This window comes from Periplaneta americana, chromosome 12 (genome assembly GCF_040183065.1).
Source record: "Periplaneta americana isolate PAMFEO1 chromosome 12, P.americana_PAMFEO1_priV1, whole genome shotgun sequence".
NCBI lineage: Eukaryota > Metazoa > Arthropoda > Insecta > Blattodea > Blattidae > Periplaneta > Periplaneta americana.
Genome location: NC_091128.1, coordinates 77,100,204 through 77,113,662, shown reverse-complemented (window position 1 = coordinate 77,113,662; position 13,459 = coordinate 77,100,204). Strand labels below are relative to the sequence as shown.

The 13,459-nt window shown below is 35.0% G+C and overlaps 1 protein-coding gene and 1 long non-coding RNA gene across 4 annotated transcripts in view; one reads left to right on the top strand and one right to left on the bottom strand.

The window, feature by feature from the left end:
* ktub (Tub domain-containing protein ktub) overlaps positions 1-13,459 on the bottom strand; it is a 37,439-nt gene that overhangs the window by 11,980 nt on the left and 12,000 nt on the right. Inside the window, exon 5 of the mRNA XM_069841570.1 lies at positions 5,842-6,009. Within this exon, the coding sequence (XP_069697671.1) occupies positions 5,842-6,009 (168 nt within the window). The remainder of the gene's footprint in view (positions 1-5,841; positions 6,010-13,459) is intronic.
* LOC138710579 (uncharacterized) overlaps positions 1-13,459 on the top strand; it is a 153,091-nt gene that overhangs the window by 137,535 nt on the left and 2,097 nt on the right. The window contains exon 6 of one of the 3 annotated variants that reach the window (XR_011335269.1): positions 60-3,739. The exons of the other annotated variants lie outside the window; for them this stretch is intronic. This is a non-coding gene — a long non-coding RNA (uncharacterized lncRNA). Of the gene's footprint in view, positions 1-59; positions 3,740-13,459 lie in introns of those variants that run through there. 3 annotated transcript variants of the gene reach the window in all.

Sequence of the window (13,459 nt, the reverse complement as noted above, 5' to 3'; positions counted from 1 at the left end):
AAAAGGATTACAACAGTAGCTGATTAGGAACTAAATGTGAAACATCTGTTTCTTTTCAGTTTCAAGTAGTTACATTTGGTGCTTTGAAAAATCTCAAGAAGTGAAGCAGTAGGTTCTGTATCACATCAAACCTCAGTATAGACCTTCCCACTTGATAGTTTTAAAGTCTCAAAGATCAGATTTAGCCAAGCAAAATTTTGCTGTTCCCCACTCTTCTGTGTTATCAATTACCATTTGGCACAAGTTTACATCAGTATATCACTCTTATATGATATTTACTCCATTATATCACGACATCGAACATATTATTAAGCACCCCAATTTTGAGAACCTAAAAAAGTAGTAGTTTGCTTGCCAAGAAAGCACGTACCCATACCAAAGGTTAGTTCACACATTATATTCTGCTCCACTTCTATCTTGAGAATCTGAAGTCTCCATTTACCATGTCGAAGTTTAAATACGAGAACTATTCATAAAGTAACAACAGAGACAGTGGCGCCGCTCTTGCGGTGGAGTGTACCTTGAAGCAGTACAAGTCGAGCAGTGGTTAGAGTCAAGGTTGTTTCTTTGTTCCTCTCTGAGCCACGTGCTGTCAAAATGTGTGGTGCAAACGCAAGTCCCACCAGGTGTGAGATACATTCTGTAATAAGATATCTTGTGGCCAAAAACTGTAAAGCTAGTGAAATCCATCGCCAACTTTGTGAAGTTTATGGACCAGACATAATGAGTGAAGGTGGTGTAAGACTATGGTGTCGTATGTTCAAAAATGGGCGAACCAATGTCCATGATGAAGAGAGAAGTGGTCGACCGAGTATCGTGAATGCAGATCTGATTCGTTTGGTTGACGAAAGGGTTAAAGCAAATCGCAGGTTCACCATGTTGGAGCTTAGTGAGGATTTTCCACAGATTAGTTGTACTCTTCTGTACAAAGTGATTACCGAAGATTTGGGCCAGGTGGGTACCTAAACTTCTTTCTGAGGAACAAAAGACTCAGCGGATGGGAGAAGCACTATCCTTTCTTGAGCGTTACGAAAAAGAAGGTGATGCTACTTTTCTTGATCAGATTGTGACAGGGGATGAGACTTGGGTGCGGTATGTGAATACAGAAACAAAGCTTTAATCAATGCAGTGGGGCAATACTCACTCCCCGAAAAAACCTACAAAGCGTCATCAAACACTTTCCACAAGGAAACTCATGGTAACTGTCTTCTGAGAAAGCAAAAGGAATTTTCTAGTGGAGTTCTTGGAGAGGAATGCCACAATTAACGCTGAGCGTTACTGTAACACACTAACAAACTTGAAAAGGGCCATTCAAAACAAACGTCGCGGCATGTTGAGCTCTGGGGTGATTTTCCTGCATGACAACACCTGGCCGCATACAGCACGTCATACTGTGATCAAACTGCAAGAATTCAATTGGGAAGTATTGGATCATCCTCCCTATAGCCCAGATTTGGCGCCTAGTGATTACCATCTCTTCATGGACATGAAGACGTGGCTTGGCTCAAAGCGCTTTGACGATTACGAAGAGTTGAAAACCAGCGTCGTAGGTTGGCTTCAGTCACAGGCGGCCGAATTCTATGATTGCGAAATTTCAAAGCTCATCAAACGCTACGACAAGTGTCTCAATGTGACTGGAAACTATAGTATATACTTTCAAACATATTGTAACCCAATTCTGTAATGTCATTCACAGGTTTGTAAAAAATAAACGGAAATTACTTTATGAATAGCACTCATCTGTCATCCTTTTAAAGCAGGCTGCACCTCAGTTATGAAGGGGACAATTTTACCGAACAAGATGCATCTTATAATCTAGTAAATATGGTATGTATAATAGAAAGGTGGAGGCCTATATGATGGATATTTCGTGAAATAAAATGTACGGAAATAACTGCTATTGCAACAAAAGAATAGACCTTAGGAATATAGTTAATATATTATATAACCCCTTTCATTTGTTAAAATAAACTAAGTTTTAATTACCTAGTTGATTAGTTTCAGCTTATTATCAGAACTAGTGAGATCCTTGCTTCTTCCCTCTGTAATAAGCTTATCCATTCAGTGTAAAATTAATTGAATACTGCTGAACAAACAAGGTACTTGAATGACCACAGCTTAATCTTACTGGCTGATGGCACATCACAAATGATAGAGAGTGGGGAAAGCTGACTCATGAATAATTTCACTATACATTGGTAAAAAAATTTAAATCTAATCTTCCTCAACTTGGTGAGGTTGCCAAAGACAAAGAATGTTAAACAGTAACACTTACGGTCTGACATTAAAAATGTTTTACAAATAATTTGTTTACAAACAACTGAAATCTACAGTAGATAATGTTTTACAATAATAAAAATTTGCAGTAAAATAAAAAATATAGATAAAAAATAAAATAGAATGAGAAAATTCAACTGTAATTTGAATTGAAATACAAGTGTTGCCATAAAATCTGCAGAGAACCCTTCAAAGCTATCATAGAAATTTCCTTAATTGTTGTTGTTGGGACTCCAAATTTATGACAGAATGAGACGAATATTTCGTTATGGTCCCTCTAGTGCCAACCATTAATCCGACAACTTTTATATCCCTGAGTTTATATGATGTTTTGTAATAAGGGATAGTCGGTTCATATATTGCCCTTTTTCCTAAATTAATCTCCTCAGGTTGATTCTGATGGTCGGATCCAGAATATAGCCTTTTGTCTCTTCAGGTTTAAATGTTATAATATCAATATCCCAAAGATTTCCGGTATCTGCTATTCCATGGACATTTTCATAGCTAGTGTAGCCATTTGACTTAAGGTATGTTGTGATTACAGACCTGATCTTATGTTTTATGAAGAGTTTCGCCAAATGGGCATAAACCCAAGACATGAGCCAAAGTTTCAACCTCACTGTGGCATCGCCTACAGTTGTTGTTGTTGTCTTGAGTTCTGCCTGGAACAGCGTGTACAGGAGCAACATTACCAGTCATCTTTAGCACATCACTCCATTTGGAGCTAGAAAGGCCTGTATGATGTCTGACCCAGCTGTTTCTGGGCGTGAAGTCTTGATATAAGCTGGCTCCTTTATCTTTTTGTGGCAGTTGACACCATTTATTAAATTCTTCAAAGCGCAAAATTTTCCCGAGTTTCTTTGAGTCAATTAGACCTCTTTTGTTCTTAATGGTGTCTGGGGAGATCAAATTGTTATCCAGAGGTAACTTTCCGAGGTTAGTTTTCAGTTCACTCTCTAAATCTCTTGTGTTGGCAATATACTGATTATCTGATCTCATCAAAAGTTGACACCTGTTAGTTTGTTGAAGGACTGTCTCCCATGTAGTTCGAAATAGACCAAGACCTTTATATTTACTGTCAGAGTAAATAATTTAATCTGGAGTATCTGTAGGTAAACATAGTATTTCTTTCAGATTTGTTTTAATCATTTTATCTGCGTCTTGTAGGAAACCAATTTGAATTTTTTCGAGAGGAACATTAATATAGTACAGATTGAAGAGTTGAGGATTTTAAATTTCTGCTCTGGATGTAACCAAGGTGAAGAAGAAAGTAGATCCAATTTATTTTTTAATTTTAAAATCATTTTTCGAGAGTCAAATATCATTACATTGGCATAGTTGAGACCCAAGTACTTGATACATTCTTGTTCTGAAATGCATTTAATTTGGAGGTCTTTTAGGATTTCGAGGTTAAATCCGGACAATTTACCATGTTCAATAGTGACAGCTACGGATTTCCCTAAGTTAATATCCAATCTGATTTCTTCAAATCTTTGAAGAGCTATTTTTGTCAATTCGACAGCCGAATCTCGGGTCTTTCCCAATTATAACAGTGTCATCCGCAAACCCTAGGACTGTTAATAGAGTTAATCCGTTAACTAAGTTATGCCCATATGCATTTGCTGTCTCTGTTTCATTTAGTTCTTGTAGAATATGGTCAGTGGATATATTGTATAGTGTTGGTGATAACAGTGAACCCTGTAACACATCTTTAGAAATTTCTATTGGTCTCATTTTTGAGTGGTTTATGTTTACCTGAGTCATGTTGTCTTCCCGTAAGGAGAGTATTAACTTTCTTAGTTTTTCTGGGACTGCAGTGAATATTAAAGATTTTCGCAAATGAGCATGACTGATGTTATCGAAAGTCTTTTTTATATCCAAGAACACTATTGTTGTATTTTCTTTCTTTTTTTTTTTTTACTTTGGCTGACTATAATATGGAATTTAAAAGAGAAGCATTTATTAAACATACTGGTGATCTGGTAAAACCTCTTTGTTGCTCTGAGAAGGATATGTATGATCCCAATTTAAAGTCTAGTGCTTGTTCGATAACACGTCTTAAAACAGAAAAGATAGTTATGGGATGCCAATTAGACAGGTCTGTTTCATCACCATTCTTATATAAAATTGTTCGAGCCCTTTTAAATAAACTAGGTACTAAGGAAGTTTGAAGCATTCTTGCTGCAATATTAGACGTTTTGTGTAATGTCAAATCATCTTTAATAGCTCTCATAAGGACTTTGTCAGAACCAGGGGCTGTATTGACGGCCATTTCCTGTTTAGTTATATGATCTTCGAATGTTTCAGTAAGTTATAATTTCTGGGCATCTGTAAGTTTACACTCATATGTTTCACGTGTACAATCATTTGGAGTTGAAAAGACAGATCTGAAATGTGCATCAACGTCCTCTATGTTGCATTTACAAGATATCGAGTCATCATTTAAGATTTTACAAATAGCCTTCCTTCGTTGATTGTAGTATAGGAACTGAATTTCTTCGTACTTATACTTGTTTTTCCGTTTTTCCTTGTCCCTTTTAGATGCTCGCTGGGAATTAGAATGTTCCTGGTAAGATCTCTGTATCTTATCATTTCTTTTAGCTTTCCTAGCTTCAAAATACTTGGCTGCGGGGTGCTTTGGATCAGGTAGGAGGTAGATACATTCAGATAAGAATTCTACAAAGTTTTCTACAGCTGTATCAAAATCATCATCGCTTAAATCTTGAAGAAAGTGTTTATTCCAAAAATTTAGCCCTTCTTTGTAAGTATCTAAGGGACTATGCACTTGATTCTGAAGATAAATATTTTGTGAAGCATTGTTGTTATCTGTTTGATGTGAATTGGAAGCTGATGAATTTCCCTGTATTAATGTTAGTTGTGTGGATGGCTGTCAATCTGCAAGATTCTGTCTATGAGCTTGTAGATGTGCTCTGCTAATGTGGATTTTAATTCTAAGTGCTTCCCACAGTGGGGGCATGGAGATGATGTTTTACTGTTACTCCCATGAACTATATTAGTATTTTGATCAGCATCATTATTTATCACTTGAAGATTTACATACCTTATATAATTTCAGTATAAAAATTGCATACAAGTTAATCATATAGAGTAGTTCATGGAGACAATGAACTATCACTATGGAAAATAAACAATCAAGGCAGTTGAATATTAAAAATATAGTTCAATTAATTAATTATAAATGTTTGCTCTTGTTATATTAAAAACTGTTGTCACAATATCTTCTGGATAAGCACTTAACAATCCACTGCTCCACTAAACAAAAATTAACGAAACAGCAGTCTAATTTTGATTTCTAACGATGTCATTCACTTAAGTTTATGGCATAAAACCATAAGATTATATTAAAAGAGCTGTATCTTCTCAAATATGTTGCACAGATAAAATCACTAACGTTCCCTTATGTCCAATACTGTCCAATATACATTAATATTCTCCAAACTAGCACTGAACTAAGTGAGTCACTCAAAAATGATAAAATTCGGGATCACGGTATTCAAGACCATCTGTTCCTTCTGAACAATTGAAATATGGGAGAGAACTCACCTTTTTTCCATAGTCTCGTTCCAAGTGTAGAAAGTATGTAGGGTAGAGTCCACGATCCATTCCTTTCCTATCACGAGTAATGCGGCATTTATAATGAACTCTCTGGCAACCTGGCTCCAGGACAAAGCTCTCCAGGTTACCTTCCACGTCACCCTCCCTCTCTCTGTCCTGAAGTAACACAAATACTGCCATAAGTATCTTAGTAACAAGAAAATTATTTGTATGTTTGTGTTCTTATTTCACTTATTATTTTTGTTATACTGCACACAGTATTATTTTGTTAGCTCTTAAGTATTATTGAGATTAGTTGCTTATTACAAATTTAATAATCAGCACTTCTTTAATGCAGCAACAAATGTTTGTATGAATTTAGATATCTTGTGTACAAGAGACTCAGTTTGTTTTTAAATGTGAATTTACAGGAAGGTTTCTTAATATAGGGATGCCAAGAAAATGGGATCAAATTAGTTTAAATGCATAATATGAATGTATTGCTAGTTCTAATGTAACACTTTATTCAAGCAAGAATAATGTATATGTACCTTACATTTCTGCAGATAAGACGAGCACAATATTATGGTTTTAGCTTGTATCTGTCCTTTAAGATGACCCCAAACTATCAACCATTACGAGAAAAAAGTGAAAATGGAAACAGTGATCATATTCTTCAAAAAGTGCGGAATTTCTAATGTAAGAGGTGGACAGAGGACGATTTGTTATGGAATACTGATGACCAGACATAACATCTTGGGGGACCGATGAGGTAAGTTGACTGCAACATGGAGTATATACTGAGGCTTCGTTGCCAGTTTCAGAAGATGGAGTTATACAGAAACATCAAAACTCGAGGATCGTTGTTTACTGTTGAATGTGTGATGATCTTGTAGTTCAGAATCAGGCACGGATCTTTAAGTTTTAATATCATACAACTATGCTGGTCGTCTAATGAACATAAACATTGCTTGCAAAGAACGATGGGTTACTACATAGGAACATTTATAGCAAATTAAATAAATTATATATTAAAAATGAAAATAACCTAAATATATATGTCTTATTTAATGCAATGTGCTATCGTAACATATTTTAAAATAATTTTGCCTTAATGTTACATAGATTGGCAACTTTTTATTTGTGTATTTTTCAATAAAAACTTTAAAGTGAAGATTTTGTAGTTTAAAGAACAGGATGCCAACCTTTACCATAATCCAGTTAGAATTGTGATTGTTTATTTGAAATGGAATTATCTGTTGGCAGATCTTCACTTTCGTTTTTTGATGCAAGTTTTCTAGCATTACAATGTGTCTATATATATTGATGTTTGTCATCCTGCATATTTTTATGCTACACACTTTGCAAGTAATATATTTCCCATTCACTTCAAAATATTCGCCTCCAAATTCTGTCACAAATTGATGCTTCTTACATCCCTTTTTCTTCGTTATGATGTACTACAGATGCACTATCTTTGCAAATAAGGAGCATACTGACAGGTAGTTAGAAATTATATGTGTGTCGTGGTGAACAGTTATTTCATAGTGTTCTTCTCTGCATAGTCAATTATGTACATGTACCGCTCTTGCAGTTATACACAAGCTTATGTTCCAGCATTCAGTTAACCCCTTACCGAATTCTGGGACAGATATGGCACATGCCAGTTTTACATTCATATAATTTATAATATAAGCATATAATATTTGAAACTGGATACTGGGACAGATATGACACACTGTAGAGAATTGCATTGGACCATATGTGACATCAATTGAGAAAGAAAGAACTACTTAAGTTATTTGAATATTAAACCAGTGTGTGCAAGACTGTCCCATGCGGTAAGGGGTTAACTTGCTTGCACAGTGTCCCCCTCCATCAGTCCTCAAGATGCTATGTCTGCTGATGACTAGGTAGAAACCATTTCTCCACATTGAGAATGGACCCATATGACGAGACTGTCAACAGTGAAAGTCAGGACATAGTTAACAAGCTCTTTGTCTCTGACGATGTGTGTGTGTATCCAGTGCCTAGGCACTTCACTTAATGTGATTCGTTTTCCGAATATTGTGGATAGATGGAGGCCGCCAGGCTTAATGTTCCCGTCCGACAAATGAATCACTATCAACAGTAACATATGCTATAATGACAAATGTGATTTGTTGTTGTTTTTTTTTTTATCTGCCATACAACATGACTCTCACTTTTGTGGGTATTTTTTGACGATTAAAATTATCGTCCTATCTGCGGAAATGTATGGTATGTGTACAGGGTGGAAGGGAACATATTACATTAATTTCAGAGGTAACAGTTCAAGTCAATACGAACAAATTTTCTCAAATAAGTTTTGAGAATATGGAATTTAACATCTTGCAATGCTGCAAAGAGTGACAGTGCTCCGTGAGATCATTGCTCTGTAGTGAAGGAGAGTGTAACTCCAATCATCCACTTCGCAAGACTTGTGAGAGGAGAGTATAAACAAAAACGTCTCATCAGATACGTTTCGACTTGATCTGTTACCTCTGTGAATTAATGTAATACATTTCCTTCCACCCTGTATTTAGTCAACAGTCGAAGACTGGTTGGAATCTCATAAATGACACCAATAAGGAATCACTCGTGAGACAACTAAGCCAGGAGATAATAGGGTAGGGTGGCTAGCTCCTTTCCCCTGCTAGAATAATGTTCAATAATGCTCATGGCTTTGGGTGTCCTCAATTTGCTATACTGGATCTCAAAAATGCTTTTTTGCCTGAGAATCTTCATTAGCATCAATCTTCGTGATGGTTTAGCACTTCAAAAGATAGTCTTTATTCATTATTTGCCCATTTAAGCTTAATGGGCATTAAGATGATGGGCTGAGTGAAATTCTGTGTAGGTGAGCTGTGAAAAGGCATGTCCTGTGAGGAAATGGAATAAGGCCACTGATGCAGTCCTGGGGAAATCTGGGATTATGTGTTTATTCTTCAAAATTCCACTCCATTGCTTATTTTCACACCTGGTTGTGAACTGTCATTCTAATTTTGCTTTCATTGTCCTCTGAGATTTTAAATTGGCTGCTTCGAATGTTGGTAGTTTACAAAATGTTAGTACATTTTTGGCAAGAAAGTCAGCATATTCATCACCATTTAATGCCACAGCGCGACGAAATCATCATAAGAAAATTATTTTTTCTATATTTTGTGTTTTACAGATTACAGATTTTAATTATTCCATTCATTTTTCAGTCTTGATGTGAAGGTTGTACCATACTACTGCTTCGATTGCTGTTTTAGAATCACATAGTAATATTGCCTTATTTGAAAGATTTCACATGATTAAAAAGTCCTTTCAGTGACGTATTTATGATCAATAGTTCATTTGCCTTCAAAGTTTGTTTTGTTGCTAGGTTGATTTAAGATGAAAGTAATATATTATACATTCTCTGCTCCTGTGTTAAATTCTTTATTGAGTAGTAATCTACAGTGAAAATATGGATTTATTCTTCTTGTAAAAAGTTTGTACTGTTTCCAGAAGTACTATTGCAGTGTTGAGAAGCCTGTTTCTTTTTTAAACATTTTGTCTAGCAATTCCATATTGTTCCCTAGTTCTGGTATGTCAAAAGGGTAAATGGGTTGTTCTAATTTTCTTTTTAACTTTTTATCTATGTTAATTCCATACTCTTCATTGAGAGATATGAATTTTTGTGTAAATTCTTCTTCAGTTTTCAAATTCTTTGAGGTTTTGAATAATTAAAGAATATAAAACAAATCTGAAAATTTTTTAGTTATTGCTTGTTATAAGACCCCTGATTTAATTCAATTTGTAAAATTTTAAGAAGAAATTGAAAAGAAAAAAAAAAAAAAAGATTTCTGTACAGATTCAGAAACTGTTTTTATTACTTTCTAAAATTCTGAAGAGTTGACATGCCTCATATCATACTGAATGTCAAAATGATTGTGACAGATATTGGCGATATTTTCTCTTTCATATACATTGAACTTTCATAAAACAAATCTGTATTATACCCATATTTTGAAAACTAACACGGATATAAATATGTATGTTTGGCATTTAACCATAAAACGAAGAATGTATTGATATCAAATATATAAACAATTGTAATATATATATATATATATATATATATATATATATATATATATATATATATATATATATATATATATATTTCAAATATAGTACAATTTCGCTGTTGCTTAGTGAAAACTTAATTAAATACAACAAAGTAGTTTTGAAATTATGCTCTTCTACAATATTTACATATCTTTGTGCTATTTAAAGTAATCAGGATTTTAGAAATCTTCCTATTATTGAAACAATTTTTGTGCACTTAAAACGGGGACATCCCAAGTTTTCTGGGATAAATGGCAACTCTGTATTAAATATTAAGTTGGATATATTTTATGTGACTGCTGCTTGAATTACTATAATCACAACATTGTATCACATACAGAAATTACTGAGGAAATAGTAAAAGAGTATATTTCTATTAATATTTTTATCACAATAGTTATTCATTGTAATAATCGCTGTCAAAGTCGTAGTCATCAAAATTCTCTCTCTTTTTTCAGTGAGTACAGTTTCAGTTGTATATAAGAGATTAACTCAGGTTGCACCCAGGTTCAAGAGCAGAATTGAAAAGTGATTTTCTTCTACACTTTCTGAAAATACAGGCAATCTCAAATAGTAGTACTTTGTTATATATCTTACATCTGTTTTGAGGTAGTTTTGTGCCTTTGTAATAGAGAACCTCAGTTCAAATTGTAAATGACAAAACCCTCAGTATTTACACCTCACATTAAGCTCACCTTCAACATAAAATAAGACATAAAAGTCAAAAAGTCATGATCAGACAATAAAGCAACATCAATCAGCTGACATAAATTCATATTTAAATTAAGAATTAGAATACATATTGTATTAGCTGTTACATAGGATTCAGTATGAATATACTGGTATTATTATTATTATTATTATTATTATTATTATTATTATTATTATTTGTTGTTGCTGTTGTTCACATGAGTGCTGTCTGATGCTATTACCATACTTTGCTAAGTATAGATAATTTCAGTCTTAGTTTTAAACTTGAAAATAATAGTTAGCATGCAGAGCACAGCTTCAACGTGGTGAGATAATTACATGTAACAGAGAGTGATTATTGTTCAGGCCAGGGGTTCTTAATCTCTTTTCATCAAGACCCAAAGTCAACTAGGCAAACAACTGGCGTAATCTACAGGTCCATTTTGTAGTTAAACAGTGCTAATGTAATAATATCGTCGGTGTAAATAGGTGAAGTTGTCATACAGAGTTGTAATATGTTTCATAATGCTTGCTTACTTACTTATTGGCTTTTAAGGAACCCGGAGGTTCATTGCCGCCCTCACATAAGCCCGCCACTGATTCCTATCCTGAGCAAGATTAATCCAGTCTCTACCATCATATCCCACCTCCCTCAAATCCATTTTAATATTATCTTCTCATCTATGTCTCGGCCTCCCCAAAGGTCTTTTTCCCGCCGGCCTCCCAACTAACACTCTATATGCATTTCTGGATTCGCCCATACGTGCTACATGCCCTACCCATCTCAAGCATCTGGATTTAATGTTCCTAATTATGTCAGGTGAAGAATACAATGCATGCAGCTCTGCGTTGTGTAACTTTCTCCATTCTTCTGTAACTTCATCCCTCTTAGCCCAAAATATTTTCCTAAGAATCTTATTCTCAAACACCCTTAATCTCTGTTCCTCTCTCAAAGTGAGAGTCCAAGTTTCACAACCATATAGAACAACCGGTAATATAACTGTTTTATAAATTCTAACTTTCAGATTTTTTGACAGCTAACTAGATGACAAAAACTTCTCAACCGAATAATAACAGGCATTTCCCATATTTATTCTGCGTTTAATTTCCTCCTGAGTGTCATTTATATTTGCTCCAAGATATTTGAATTTTTCCACCTCTTCGAAGGATAAATCTCCAATTTTTATATTTCCATTTCGTACAATATTCTGGTCACGGGACATAATCATATCAAATTTCATAATTACTTATAAAATTTAATCATAATATTGCAATAGTGTGAAAGCATGAGTAAGAACATAGTGTAGAATACACAGTATGTAGGTAATGATGATTGAAAATTAAAACCTTTTATGAAACAAAATGTCAAAAATAATTATTTATATTAGTTCGGCCTTACACTAGCGATCATTATTGTGTTTTCATTTTTGTTCATAAAAACGTAGTTCTGAAAAGGTTCATAAATTTAAATCAATCATTTTTTTTTTAATTTAACAGTGACCTGACTTTGGGTCGTGACTCATAGTTAAAGAATTCCTGATTTAAGCTATAAAACATGCTATTCATTAATTCAATTTTTTTAAGTTGAACTTGTAATAAATACCTTAAATTAAAATAATTCAGAAGCTGTTTAAATAACCATTCTCCATCACTAGACATAGACATGATCTAGCCCATTGTATCATCCAGAAAAAAAAAAGACTGGTGCTTGAAGGAATGAAAGAATTTGGGAAGGTGAAATAAATAATGAGAATATGTGAGACAAACAAGAGTTACAGTTTAATTCATGCATACAGGGTTATTCACAGAAATAAAGGTTGTCCTGTTTGACTGGTGAGAAAAGCTGCAAGATAAAATGATGAAGGATGGGTGGAGCAGAGAAAAATTCTCTCCGGCACCGGGACTCGAACCCAGGTTTTCAGCTCTACGTGTTGATGCTTTAGCCACTAAGCCACACCAGATTCCAGTTCCGATGACGGATTGAATCCTCTCAGTTTAAGTTCCACCTCTTAGTTTCCCTTTAGTGGCCTACCCTCATGCACTGTGTCACAGTGGCACAATGTTAAACACCTTATGTGCAGAGGTGCACTCATTACGAGTGAATAAGTGGCCCGACGGAATGAGCACCATCTTAAATCACAAAGTGATTATTTAATATGCATATCATATTATTGTGATGTACCGAAGTATGTATGATATTTCTGCATTATCATATGATGAAGGATGGGTGAAGTGGAGAAAAATTCACTCCGGCACCGGGACTCAAACCTGGGTTTTCAGCTCTATGTGCTGACGCTTTGTCCACTAAGCCACACCAGATTCCAGTTCTGATGCCAGATTGAATTCTCTCAGTTTAAGCTCCACCTCTTAGTTTCCCTTTAGTGACCAACCCTCATGCACTGTGTCACAGACGTGTGACAGTGGCACAATGTCCAATAACACTATGTGCGAGGTGCACTAATTACGAGTGACTAAGTGGGGTCCGGCCAGTCACTCGTAATGAGTGCATCTCTGCACATAGTGTGTTGGACATTGTTGTGGCACTGTCACACATTTGTGACACAGTGCATGAGAGTTAAACTGAGAGATTCAATCTGGCATTAGCACTGCAATTCGGTGTGGCTTAGTGGATAAAGCATCAACACGTAGAGCTGAAAACAGTGCTCGAGTCACGGTGCTGGAGAAAATTTTTCTCCGCTCCATCCATCCTTCATCATATGGTAATGCAGAATTCCTGCACGGAAATATCATATGTACTTCGGTACATCACAATAATGCAAGATAAAAGATTGTTTCCTAACCTAGTTGTTCTGTGTTTTCA